General features: G+C 49.3%; 6 protein-coding genes across 6 annotated transcripts; 3 read left to right on the top strand and 3 right to left on the bottom strand.

Moving 5' to 3' along the window:
- Window positions 1–550: 550 nt before the first annotated feature.
- Window positions 551–1707, bottom strand: BDV37DRAFT_284733 (glycoside hydrolase family 43 protein; the record flags this gene model as incomplete). Its single annotated transcript, XM_032087564.1, has 4 exons — window positions 551–1045; window positions 1114–1145; window positions 1192–1348; window positions 1396–1707. 4 exons carry the CDS (start codon window positions 1705–1707, stop codon window positions 551–553), a joined length of 996 nt encoding a protein of 331 aa, XP_031939739.1.
- A 503-nt stretch (window positions 1708–2210) lies between these two features.
- BDV37DRAFT_272883 (MFS transporter) lies at window positions 2211–3742 on the bottom strand (the record flags this gene model as incomplete). The annotated part of the gene is made up of 4 exons (XM_032084967.1): window positions 2211–2558; window positions 2608–2976; window positions 3027–3364; window positions 3547–3742. The coding sequence occupies 4 exons, from the start codon at window positions 3740–3742 to the stop codon at window positions 2211–2213; spliced, it is 1251 nt and encodes a 416-aa protein (XP_031939738.1).
- A 791-nt stretch (window positions 3743–4533) lies between these two features.
- BDV37DRAFT_272882 (transcription factor domain-containing protein) lies at window positions 4534–5710 on the top strand (the record flags this gene model as incomplete). Its single annotated transcript, XM_032084966.1, has 3 exons — window positions 4534–4744; window positions 4796–4836; window positions 4916–5710. The coding sequence occupies 3 exons, from the start codon at window positions 4534–4536 to the stop codon at window positions 5708–5710; spliced, it is 1047 nt and encodes a 348-aa protein (XP_031939737.1).
- Window positions 5711–5926: 216 nt separating this feature from the next.
- Window positions 5927–8157, top strand: BDV37DRAFT_160519 (acyl--CoA ligase). Its single transcript, XM_032079154.1, has 5 exons — window positions 5927–6178; window positions 6262–6522; window positions 6588–6919; window positions 6976–7078; window positions 7137–8157. The coding sequence occupies exons 1-5, from the start codon at window positions 6142–6144 to the stop codon at window positions 8120–8122; spliced, it is 1719 nt and encodes a 572-aa protein (XP_031939736.1). The 5' UTR covers window positions 5927–6141; the 3' UTR covers window positions 8123–8157.
- A 34-nt stretch (window positions 8158–8191) lies between these two features.
- Window positions 8192–9870, bottom strand: BDV37DRAFT_272880 (Zn(II)2Cys6 transcription factor; the record flags this gene model as incomplete). The annotated part of the gene is made up of 5 exons (XM_032084965.1): window positions 8192–8938; window positions 8990–9133; window positions 9185–9511; window positions 9551–9754; window positions 9811–9870. 5 exons carry the CDS (start codon window positions 9868–9870, stop codon window positions 8192–8194), a joined length of 1482 nt encoding a protein of 493 aa, XP_031939735.1.
- A 1-nt stretch (window position 9871) lies between these two features.
- Window positions 9872–11249, top strand: BDV37DRAFT_272879 (NAD(P)-binding protein; the record flags this gene model as incomplete). The annotated part of the gene is made up of 2 exons (XM_032084964.1): window positions 9872–9890; window positions 10357–11249. 2 exons carry the CDS (start codon window positions 9872–9874, stop codon window positions 11247–11249), a joined length of 912 nt encoding a protein of 303 aa, XP_031939734.1.
- Between the last annotated feature and the right edge of the window lie 1920 nt (window positions 11250–13169).

The following is a 13169-nucleotide window of genomic DNA, read 5'->3' as shown; positions in this document are numbered from 1 at the left end:
GTGCTCTGCAATTAGGGATACTGAATTGTATCCTACTCGCAATAGGGGGGCATGACATCACTCAGCCTTAGGCCCCGCCAACATCGTATGTAATACGAGCTCGATAAGGGAGTTGTTGGTGTGGTTGATTCTGATTCTGTATAGGCTTAAGGGAATGGGAATGGCACTGAAGTCTGCCGAGTCAGATCCGGATCCTAGAGTGGGAAGTAGTGGGAAGGAGAGAGCACCATAGTCGGGAAGTACTCGGATATAGGTTATCACTGTACATTTACTCATGTCCATTTCCTGAAGTAATTGGGATATCTATACTTTTTCCGGTATCATAAGTAATTAGCCAATTATACCCAAAGACGTCTGGCAAGCTTCGATGACAATAGTATATTGCAAACACGAAACAGAGACATATGAATGGAGTAATGGGAGACTAATAACTGACAAATTATGGAATTGTGATATGCATGTATATATCTTGTAGCTGTTATATCAACACTAATATCAATTCCATTCCCTTTCCTTCACCTGGGCTCTTCGCATCTCAAGCAGCAATTGTTTACATTGCCTTCAACGCGTCATACTGACTTTGCGTGACGGCAAGCACAGAATTATGTCTCATAAAGGTCAGATCATGAGAAGTATCCTTGGTAAGAACACCTGAGCTAAGATCGTCCGAGGTCCAGCCCGAAATACCAGGGGAGCTACCAACAAGATCCGCAGTCATATATCCCTTACCACCACCTGCATTATCGGCAAAGAAGTAGGGAGCTTCATAGCCGGCACTGTCAGCGATCGAACCCAGAAGCGACCAGTCACCGAGAAGACCGTTGGTGCTGATCTCCACGGGCAAACCATCCGCGCTGCTGCTGTTGACATATGAGCGCAGAAGGGTGTTGCTATCGAGCTGGATGAGGCACAGGTCGATCACGTCGGTAGTGCCCACGATATAATCCTGTGGCTCGCTGAAAGTCTTGAAGTCACTGGTGTAGGCGTAGCGAAGCACGTTTCCTGTGGTGGCGTCGCCCGTGTGCTCGGTGTCGTCGGCGGCATACTGGGGGTATGTTAGTTAGGGTTATGGGTAAAGTGGTCGTGTGATGTGGTAGAGCAAGGGTTCCTTACGAATCGCGACGCCCAGTGAACAAAGTATTGCCCTGCGAGAGTTAGCTTCATCCGTGGCCTTCCAGTTACCGTACTAACCTTGTTCCGGATCCCAAATGGCATCTGGCGCCCATACCATTCCAGCGGTGCTATCCTCAACCGTCACGAGGGTGTTCTCGCTCCAGTTGACCAAGTCCGTGCTCTCCCATACATAGATCGCGCGCGAGCCAGTGCGGACAGCGGCGTCCCAGGTTGTCTGTCGGTCAGCACCTCCGGCGATCAATATCCAGCAATAAAACTCACTTCGCCGATGTTGAGGTCCGTCCCAATAATCCAGTATTTACCAGCATCATCGCCCTGTCCCGCAATAATACTCGTGTCGCGGACGGCCTTGGTACCCAGCGTCGGGGAAACAACAGCGCTACCGCTATTAATTGTGGAGAAGCCGAGAGGGTCATCGTTGTCGCTCAAGGCAAAGTAGACACTCTCATCGTCCGTTGTCCAGTAGACAGAGAGGTATCCTACCTTCTCGTCTGCCCGTTTGGCGGGCGTCGGAGACGCTAAAGCGGAGCCACATAGGGCAAGACCAGCAAGGACAAGTTGATTGAGATACATTGTTGATGGCACGATTTTCTAACACGATAATCCCCTTGTCGGGTCATTGACAAACTGCGCCCGATATTTATATATTCAGCCAGCTCCTGCCATCCAAGACATCGGCCGGAGAATTGCCCAAACGAGAGATCTTCATGCATCGCGATTTCTTGTCGTTGCGTGGTCGCGACCCACTTTGCTCCACATGAGGAACTGATCCTCACGGGCTTGACTTCTGATTCACTGAATATTTCTTATTTCCCCGGAGGAAATCCTGTGAGGAGGCGATGCGCCCACTCTATTATTGGTCACGGATTGACGCTCGGATAATTGCAGTTGAGGTACGGAGAGCTGCTCCAACTATTACATCATATTCTCTTGGATGCGATACTATCTACCTAATTTGGTCTAGCACTAATGAGCTTTATGTACTTTGGCTGTCTTTAGATTGGGTTCTCAGGTTTGGTGAGTTGCACGAGAGTATCAAGGGGCTATCGTTACTGGGATGGTGAGACATAGACATGCTATTGTTGGGCTCCCCCTTTTCTCAGTCGTGGTAACCCGAGCCAAAGCAGTAATATCCCAGCGGAAACACCCACGACGAACGGTAAGAGGGACTTTACTCCGCTGCCCTGTGCAATTCCTCCAGCCACAAATGGAACAACAGCTGCGCCAGCGCCTCCAAAGGCAGCTACGAAGCCAATCGCCGCAACATGGAGATTCTTGGGCAGAAGCTTGGTTATGACGGCGACCACGCAGGGAAATAGTGGACCAAGGAAGAAACCCTGAATTGACACCACCACAGCAGAGACATAGAAATTAGGAACCAACCATACCACCAACGCACACGCTATTGCACAAGTAATGTAGATCTGTACCGCATTAGCAACCAAGTCAGTAAAGGGGGAATATATTGCATACAGTTGTGGCTAATTTTTCACCAAGTCGCGCTGTAACAAATCCCAGTACCACTCGTCCTGCGGTAATTCCTAGCCAAAATCCTGTCGCTGTCATACCGCTAGGGAACGGTGCTGCGTGCCGCACTTCCATCATGATTGTAACGATCCAGCCGCCAATCGTCACTTCCACTCCCACATAAAACAGTAGGACAAAGGAAGAGAGCCAGGACACGCGCGCAGCGGGGCGGGTGAAAAGGGCATCCCGAAGCCCACTCTTGCCCTGTTCTCCCGGATCCCCGTGAGACTGTTCATGGGATTGTCGAAAGGCGGTCCCTGTGAATCGCCAGAAAACCACCGGGCATGCCACGGCCTCGATGACAGATATACCGATCTCACGAGTAGTCAGCATTCAGCTAAAAATCGAACAGTCAAGGGACCTACCATGAAGAAATAAAAGTAGTACCAGGGCACCTTCGCTTTGGTGATCATGTTTGTGGCCACTAACGGACTGATCACTGCACCAAGGCCGTAAACCCCATGAAGCAGGCCCAGAAGCTCATTTGGGTTTTCCAGACTGCCGATGTAGGTATTCCACGCAGCCTCATGAAGTCCGTTTGCAATCCCCGCAAAGATGTACGCCACAACTAATACGGGGTATGGCGGATGGATGCAACTGATGATATACGCAATGAGGTGGCAGGCTGGTGCAATGAGAGCCACTCCTCGCTGTCCCAGGGCCATATGAAGTTTGTTGTTGACTAATGCCGCCAAGACGTAGCCTACTAATGGCGAGAGGAATACCAAGGAAACGACCATATACGGAATGCTATAATATTCCTCTAGCTGTCAAACTTGCCGTCAGTTCAGAATGGTAATGTATAAGACATGAGGGGAACAACATATGGTAGTATAGCCTGTACATCTCATTAGCGATGAATAACCGGATACATCGCACAGGTACATACGCCGTACGCCGCATCGTTAGCTCCCATGACAAAGAAGACCCAGAACGTGGTCAGCACACGAATGATATTCGATCTCGGGTGGTTCCATTTGTTGGATTTGTCCGGACGTGGATTGAGGTCTTCCCGACTCTCTGCAGCAGATGGTTGGCGGGGCGTCACGTCTGCAGGATCGAGACAAGTGTTGTGTTCCATTTTCGATGACGACACCATTGCCATTCAAGCTTGAGATATTAATCACAGAAGCCTGTTGGGTTAGATTGACCACTATATATATTTTGCCCCAGCGCCCAGCACACCGCGCAACTTTACGTAAGTATCATAGTGAGTCATTCTATCAAACTGTCAGTAGCATCAGACCGACTAAACAAGCGTGGAAAGAGTTACGGTGACATGGTAGCCATTAGTTTGTAGAGACAGTGGTGAAGAGTGGCTGATGCTGGAGGTGGAGAAAGTTGTATATTTCCAGATGTGATGGTTCATATGAATCCACCGGGCTAAACCCGATCGGGAGTCGTAAGTGCCGCGCTGGTTTGCATCTTCTCCACCGCGACAATGCACTCCATCTTCCACGACATCCTCTTGACAACACCCTTTGGTCATGGGTCTATGACCCTAGAGTCTGTGGAGTGGTTGTGCGTATAGCCCCACGAACTAAGAACATGGTCGATGATCCCAGTAAAAGGTCACGGTCTGCTCCCCGCTCCAAAGATGGATGTCTTACCTGTCGTCGCCGCAAGAAGAAATGCGATGAGCACCGTCCTACCTGTGCAGGCTGTCAACGAAACCATCTCACCTGCCAATGGCCGACGACGGAAGTGGTCGTGCGCACGCGACGTCCGCGCCGACGCCAAGTTCTCTCGGGCATGATAGTACCGCCGGAGTTGGCAGCTATGGTGACAGTCTTCGCAGTTCCCAGTCTAGGCCTGGTTCGCCGGCTTCTAGATCACTTCGCGAAACATGGCCCTATGTGGTTGACTTCAAGGATGGGTAACCGAAAGACCGCGATCCTCTCTCAGATTTTCCCGGAAGCCATGGAAAGTCCCCTTATTCTCCACTGCGTGCTCATGATTGCCGCGAAAGATCTCCTGAAGTATGATTCGAGCGTGGAATTACAAGCCTCAGCGGTTGAATACTACGGTAGAGCTATTTCCGGCTTGCGTGAGGCTCTTAGTGGTGAGCAATCAGCTACTTCTGGTATGTATTGAAAGGGTCGTGACATACCACTAGGATATTAACAGTTTACAGATCATAACCTGTTGGCAGTTGCTTTATTTTGCCTTCACGAGGCAAGTATTCATTTGATAAAGCAGCGTGTGCCCATTGTCTAATACCATATAGTCGCAGAATTATTGCCATAACGACCAGATATTGCCACATCTGAACGCTGCGGCCAGTCTACTCAGACCCCGGCTCCACATGGTGCCGCCCAACACATCTCTGCGAAAGTTCCTCGTGGAAATGTTTTGTTACTTCTTTTCCATCACAGCATTCACTCACGGGGCTCAGCTAGTACTGAGTGAAGCCAGGCAGATATTTGAATTTCCGGGTCTTCTCCAGCACCTAGAAAGTGGATCAATTATGGGCACCTCGCAGAAAGTATTTTTTATTGTGTTCCGCGTCGCCCTCCATCTATCGCAGTTCGAGTCAAGTATGCTCACTTATAAGAGGATATATGCCGACCTAGTGAGCGCTAAGCAAGACTTACGGAATATTCGAGCGTCATTCCATGTACAGCCCGACATGAGTGCGGAAATGATCAACGATGGTGTGACATTCGAGCTATATCGCCTTGCTTGTCTGATGTACCTGCAAAGCCTTATCGATGGGTCCATCTCTATCTCGGCCGCTTCTATTCAGGAGATGGTGTCCTCCTTTGTCACTCACTTAGCAATGTTACCACCCGAGTCGCCCTCAGACGGCTTTCTTTGCTGGCCAATGGTGATTGTGGGGCGTTGTGCTATCCAGCAAACCCATCGAGCTGCTATTAGCACAAAGCTGAAAACGATTTTTGACAAGTTTCGTTCAGAAATATTTTCCAGGAACCTTACTATGCTAAAGCAACACTGGCGAAACCTGGAGAGGGTAGACCTGCATTCAATGCCGGGTTTTACTCTGGCGGATGGCATGCGCAACTTCAACGATGCAGTTCTCATGGTCTGAAATATAATATACAAAGGTAAAGCAGCAGTCCATGAGAACCCAAATGCCTAGGAATATTGCAGAACATGAGGAGCAGAGTCTAATCCTTACACCTAGACGGTAGACGAAACTCTGCCTTGATGATTCGATACCAATATACACGCCACATGCGTAAACACTATTACGGTCTACATCGGATGAGCCACTCGGTATTTGGTAAAGTTAAACTATGCACTTAATCTCACAGTCTCAATGGACCTGAATACACCGATTGGACAACTCAGCAAGTTATAACCGACATGCGGGGTATATGCTGACCTCGGTCGACTGTTTCCCCGCATAAACTATCATATATTCACCGCCTAGACAAGGCGTACCTCAGCTATCCATTTAATCCAGGATATTCTTCTTAACTCAGGATACAAATTAGAACAAGGCAAAGCAGAGCTAAAATGGTGGTCTTTCAGTCAGATAGACCACATATCAACAGTATGCGCCCCTTCCCACCCATCAAACTGCCCAAGTACCACGAACCTCTGAGTATGAAGCATTATGCTGAGAATCATATTAAGTCCCCAAGGATATCACAATCTGGAAATGGCTGTTTGACTCGCGCTACTCCCCCCTAAACTCCAACAGCCCCGACAACCTCGGCGCCTTCATCAATGCCGCCACAAAGGAGAGCATTCGCTATGACGCCCTCAAGGAATACACAACTTATGTCTCCACTGCCCTGGTGCGCGACTATGGCCTCCAACCAGGGGATACCGTTGCCCTCTTCAGTCCGAATACGATTTGGTATCCAGTTGCGATGCTAGCCACTGTCCGTGTTGGTTAGTCTTTGTCCCTTTTCTCCCCAACTGTAGATGCAATGCTAATTACCATTGCATGTAACAAGGGGGCATAATATCTGGCGCCTCACCAGCATACAACATCGAGGAAATGACATATGCTCTAAAAACCGGCAACGCAAAATTCCTCATGACCGTCCCTTCTGGCATGGACGTTGCAATCCCCGCTGCCCGGGAAGCCGGGATTCCTCCCGAGCGGATCTTTCTCCTTGAAGGCCAGAGGGGTGACTATCTATCCGTTCAGGACCTTGTCAAGAAGGGCAGACGCTATGGACCCACTGGGCAGATAACTCCCTTTGAGCTTCCGAAGAACAAGACGAATCGAGATGTGTGTGGCTTTTTGAGTTTTAGCTCAGGGACCACGGGGCTGCCGAAGGCCGTATGCATCACGCGTCTATTCATTTGGTGCAACTTGGCTAATACAAGACTCTGTAGGTGATGATCGCCCATCACAACGTCATCGCACAATGCATGCAAGTCGACCAGCTTCTCCGGAAGGATGTGAAGAAATCCCTGGCTGTATTGCCTTTATTTCATAGTACGTACTATGCCCCCACTTCTGCTTTCTACCCCGATCTATTCCTGACACAAACAAGTCACCGGCCTCGTTCACCAAATGCATCTCCCTATAATCCGGAATAGCACCGTGTACATGCTCCCCTCCTTCACCATGGAGTCCATGCTGGCCACAATAGTCGAATACCAAATCACCGAAATCCTCTCCGTGCCCCCCATCATCATCCGTCTTCTAACCGACCCAATTGTCTCCAACTATGACCTCTCGCACGTGAAGACCTTTTCTTCCGGCGCAGCTCCTATTTCAGGTGAAATCCTCCAGAAGCTCAAGGCCCGTTTCCCCTGGACAGGGTTCAAGCAGGGGTATGGGATGACGGAGTCCTGCAGCTGTATCACAGCTCATCCGCCGGAGAAGCAGACGTATGAGTATGCGCAACGGGCGGGGATAATTGTTGCCAACACTGAGGTCAAGATTCTGGACCCTCAAACAGGGAAGGAGATGGGGCCTGGTGAAGAGGGTGAGATCCTGGCCCGGGGGCCCCAGGTGGTCATGGGGTATTTGGGGAATGAGAAGGCAACGCGGGAAACGTTTGATGCAGACGGGTGGTTGCATACTGGGGATGTGGGCTTTATGGATCCGGAGGGCTTCCTTGTCATTACCGATCGGATCAAGGAGATGATTAAAGTGAAGGGGATTGGGGTTTCGCCAGCTGAATTGGAGGACTTGTTGCTTGGACACCCTGTGGTGGATGATGCGGCGGTCACGTCGGTGGCAGATGATTATTCGGGGGAGAAGCCGAAGGCCTACGTTGTGGTTAAGGCTGCGGCAAAGCCTAGACTGGCGACGGAGGATGGCGTGAGGGCTGTTGGGAAGGAGTTGATTGAGTATGTCAGGGCGAAGAAAGTGCGCCATAAATGGATTGTCGAGGTGGAGTTCATGGATGAGATTCCGAAGAGTGCGAGTGGCAAGATTCTACGGCGAGTGCTGAGAGATCGGGAGAGAAAGAGGGAGAGTGGGGAGAAGAGGCTGGTTGTTCGGGATCAGAAGGTGACCGCGAAGTTATAAGTCGGTTATCTCTATACACAACAAGGCTGTCTAACAGTGTATCTGGGGGATCGTCGTTAAGTACTGCAGTCAATCTGGAAATAAACAGCGCTGTTGTATATCCAAAGCCACAAACCTTGCTCTTTGAATTCCAGTGACCTTTTCGATCTTATTCATCCGGGCTATGACCCAATCACGCAAGCTATCGTTGGCAGTATGTGCTGTTCCTGCAATGTAGAGGGGCCATAACAGAGGCATAATACAAGCACCTCTCACATCACCTGGTTTGCCTGGCTTATCACAGAGATGGATGATGTATGGAACACTGCGACAAATGTCACGGGAGATCTCGCGTACAACAGTGTTCGAAGTACTGAGCAGGTCCGTGGATGGTAAGGGTGCTGGCTGGGAAAATCCCATGTCGAAGTGAAGTAATAACAAGTCAATGAGTGCTTGGTGGAGAGTGATGCGCGCACAGCGCTGCAAGTTCCAGATGTGAACCATCTCCACGCCAGAATAAGTATCGTATCGTCCCAAGTACATTTCTCCAGAATCGTTTGGGATCGTTAAGGTGTTATATTGATAGTCAGTGGGAAGGTTTTCAGTCCAGCACTTGAAATCTTGATCAATTGACAATAGTGTTGACATATAACGAGACAAATCCGCCTTGTCTGTGGCTTCCTCCTTGACCGTGGCAAGAACGGCGCAGGCATTGACAATCAAGTCTGCCAGGTTACCAGCAGGTGCCTCTTCCGCGGTTTCGAAATGCCGGGCCTCACTCATCCAATTTATCAAGGTGATTGGTACCCGCACGCCGCGCTGAAGACAGTTGATCAACTGTCAGAAATTCAGAAAGACCTATTATAATGATTTCTCAAAGTGACTCACGACTTCAGTGCGCAAGTTAAGAAAAATGTTTCGACCGATTCTGTTACGTAGCTGGCCTACCCCTCGGAGCTGCACCAATGCCAGGGCTCCATCCACATGTCTATCCCACGGACTAAGACTGTTACTGGAGTTAGAAGTTACTGTCTGGTTGAAGTTACTATCCAGCTCACCGTCCCTGTGTCATAAAGGACTTACTTCGTACAACACGAGAACCATCACAGCGACTAACATCTGGTCGGATGCTGCTTCAGCCGGGTCCGCGAGTGCCGCACGTACATCGCGAAGAGCCCAAGAATACGTCTGCCTCGCCGCTTGAGTTAAGGTGGGTGCATTTCTCAGATATGCCAGGCTAACCAATCCGACAGCACTGATCAGCTTAGCCAAGTATCCGTGTCCGGTTGCTCGCGCGTATATTATGGCCAAACAGTCAGGATAGCTGGGAGGGCGCCTAGGTCCATTGACAAGATAGTGGTAGGAAAAGAAATACAGAGCCTGATCCTCAAGTGAAACCGTGATTTTAGACTAAGGGTCAAGATCATGTTGCTCTGTAGATTGATAGACCCCAGCCTGTTGATATCGTTCGGATCTTATGGAGACTGCCTGATTGCCACGGATCAGAGGCGGGCTATTGTCAGAAAAAGGTTGAACTTTGCCCAGAGTCTCCACAGTTTGATCGCGGAAGGCATGAGAATTCTGATCTCGGTATCCGACACATCTGGAGCCAGCCCTGGCACATTGACGACATGATGGTCTTGCTAAGTCGCACTTACCCAATATCAGACTAGGTCAGCTACGATCTCGAAGAAGCTTAGGTAGAATACCTTTCTTCTTTTCGCTCGACATTCTAAGCACGCTCTGCTGGGCTTACCGCGATAAACCATAATGAGTCATGGCTTCAATTGTGAGACGGCATCAGTGTTGCGGTTGAATATACGTAACTCCTCTATAGAAGTTCATGTGGGTGGCGTCATCAATTCTTCCTCGTTTAGTAATCAACCCCACCAAAAGCAGTCGACTGGACGAGTTGAGTTGAGCGGTCCCCAGTTTGTCGAGCTGCATGCTGAATTCGGAATAGCCAAATGCGCTAAGGCCGATCCAAGTTAGCGTGCGACAAAACAAGGTGGATACTATGCCTCTTTGGCAAGGCTCCACATCCTCGAGCTGTATACCTCTTCAAGCAGTGAGATGAGGTGGCTACTCTATCAAGTCACAAATTATTTAAAGAGTTTGCATCGTGTTGAATTCTTACCTTCATCCAGAAGACCATCAAATTCTGAATAGCTATTACATTATCCATTATCTTTTCCGCATAGATGCGTGCCCTTAAACCTCGATATCATGTCTCACTGTTGCATTTGTTACTGGAGCAACTGGCCACCAAGGCGGTGCTACTGCGCGTGAACTTTTGAAATCCAGAGTCAAAGTTCATGCTCTTGTTCGGGACCCGTCGTCCCAATCCGCCGCTGAGCTCCAGCGCCTGGGAGTGCAACTGTCCCCAGGCGATTTCGGCAATCTATCATCCTTAAAGGCTGCAGTCGAGGGTGTTACCGCAGTCTTTCTGAATGTATCACCAAGCCTTCCTGACACTGAAAGCGAGGTGATTCATGCAAAGAACATCATAGATGCTGCGGCTGCATCCGGCACAGTCACCACTATTGTGTATTCCAGTGTCACAATGACGGGAAAGCACGAAGAGTTCCCGAACTGGGGACCTGATTATCCCATGGCGTGGTATTGGCGAAACAAGGCGCAAATTGAGTCAATGGTGCGAGAAGCCGGGGTCCAATACTGGACTATTCTGCGACCTGCATTTCTCATGCAAAACTACCATCAGCCGACTGCGTCTTATATGTTTCCTGAATTGGTTCAGAAAGGTGTCTTTTTAACGGCATACAAACCAAGGTCTACCATGACGGTGCTCGATCCTGGTGACGTTGGAAAGTTTGCAGCAGCTGCAATTGTTAATCCTGCGGCATTTAACAAACATGAAATTGACTTGGGTGTTGAATTTCTTACGCCGGCTGAGATCGTGCGGGAGCTAAGCCGAGTTAGTGGAAAGGGTATTGCCCTTCAGTTTTACGATGAGAAAGAAGCGAGAGACCTCGCTGTGAGGGATCCTAGACTCTATGCCCAATTGTGGACAAATGAGGTTGGGTACCAAGTCAACTTTGAGGAACTTGAAAAATACCCCATTCGTTTGACCAAGTTCTCAGAATATCTGGCAAAGCATCAGGATGAGGTTCTAGAGACGCTCAGCTAAACGTGCTCTTTCGATCGGTTATCTTGGTCCTGAAGACCGCGAATGGGTTGTTTTGTATTTTGGACATGGGCTTTGAGTGTTGCATAGTGCGGGGGGCAGCGTTTTTCTGGAAGCGAGGATTTTGTGGAGATATATTTACTTACGGCACTACCGTAATTTCATGAAGATAACATGACCCACATTCCTTGAATATATTTCTTCCGGTAGATGAATTTCTACGTCGCATCTAGTTCCAAATCAGTTACAGGGATATATACCAGACAGGAAATTATTCTCTTCCAAGTGTTACGGATAATAGTTCCATGATCAGCTCATACTAGGTTCTTGGTAGTGGTTTTGTAGGCTAGATCAATTTCGGAATGACTGTAGTGGGCCATAGCAGAGACGCCCTTATTCTCCTCGAAACCCTTTTCTGGGACGAATCCGAGTTGACAATGCATGTGGGAGCAGAAGAGGATTTTATAGAACCAGCGAGAATGCTTGGACAGCTTCTGTATTCTGTTCTCGACTGGGAACCGGAGCTGCTTTATTCAAGCTACTTACCCCATACCTCGTGAGCATAAAGCAGCGTGGGGAAGCACACTAGTACTTAAAAGGCCATCACCGGAGGAAATCCGACACTCTAGACTGATGGCTGGAAACAATACTCACGAACTCCACTACCGCAACTCATCACGAGACACCTCATATGGCGTGCTCTATAGAGGCGTTAATATCGAACGATCCAGATCCGTCGCTATACTAAGCGATGGAGACATACTGAGTCTGCTTTGCACTATTGCACTCCACCAGTCACCTGATGCCGGCTTAGGCGACGCCGTATCTAGCGGAGTAGTCTCCAAGCTATCGTGACCGTGCGTCAGGGTGCAATGAGCCGATGGTGCAATGGAGCGATGACAATGACCGGTGTGGGTAGATGCCTCGCGATTTTCAACTCACCGATCGGAAGGCATCATTCTAACCATCAAGTATCCTTGGTGGACCTGCCTTTGGGGCTTGAATTGTCAACTTGTCATAGCTTCTTGACTGATCTTCAGGAATTTTTCCAAAAGTATAGTCACTTCTTTGACAACACTTTCGAACTGGGGATGATACTAGCCCCACCCACTATGACTAACAGCAGGCTCTTAGACGAAAAAGCCCCGCGTGGAACATGTACTTTGTACAGACATGGTACGAACCGAGAGCTCGCTAAAAAATATACATGCGTTGTTAACCAGGTCCGAAAAAGCGCATGGGCCAGTATTTGGACCTGAAGATGAACTTTGTTCCTTTCCCTGCCGAAACTTAAGACTAAACGTGCCAACCGAGGGTCTCGCCAGTGGATAAACCACTGTGGGTCACCCGGGTTTCCGACCCGGGTAATGCATGAAGAACTGAGATAAGCCTCCTCATTCGAAGGCCGATCGAGGAAGGAGCCTGAACCCAACTTTAAGCTTCAGGTCCAACATCTCCGGCGATATTCAAGTTGCCCAACATGATCCATCTCCAACCACCGCATGCATTGTAGCCACGGTGAAGCAGAAATTTCTTCACGCTGACACCGCCGGAGGATTTCCGTTGTGGAGAAAATTCTGCTTGCGAGCGTGGCACACCTATTGCCACTTAGTCACACGGACGGAATTATTCTTCTCTAGTACTTTCCACATGCTGCGTCTTCGATCATTCTGGACGGTTGTCATCTTCCAAATTTAGGGTCGTGTGGTGGATCCCCGGAAAACCTTGAAAGCTTACGAACCAACTTCCCTCTTGGCTTCCGTTTTGGGAAGATCGCCAGATGGAACGTCTGGGTCGAGACTCATCTTCGAACGGGTGCTCGTGCCCTAACGAGGAACGAACGGCACAGCTTACACACATTTCGATTTTTATGACTTGAGAAGAATTGTCGTTATCAAGAGTCATCCCTACCACGTGGATCCG

The sequence above is a fragment of the Aspergillus pseudonomiae genome, assembly GCF_009193645.1.
Source record: "Aspergillus pseudonomiae strain CBS 119388 unplaced genomic scaffold BDV37scaffold_51, whole genome shotgun sequence".
Taxonomy (NCBI): Eukaryota; Fungi; Ascomycota; class Eurotiomycetes; order Eurotiales; family Aspergillaceae; genus Aspergillus; species Aspergillus pseudonomiae.
Note: the sequence above shows the minus strand (reverse complement) of the source record. Positions and strands in the feature narration are given on the sequence as shown.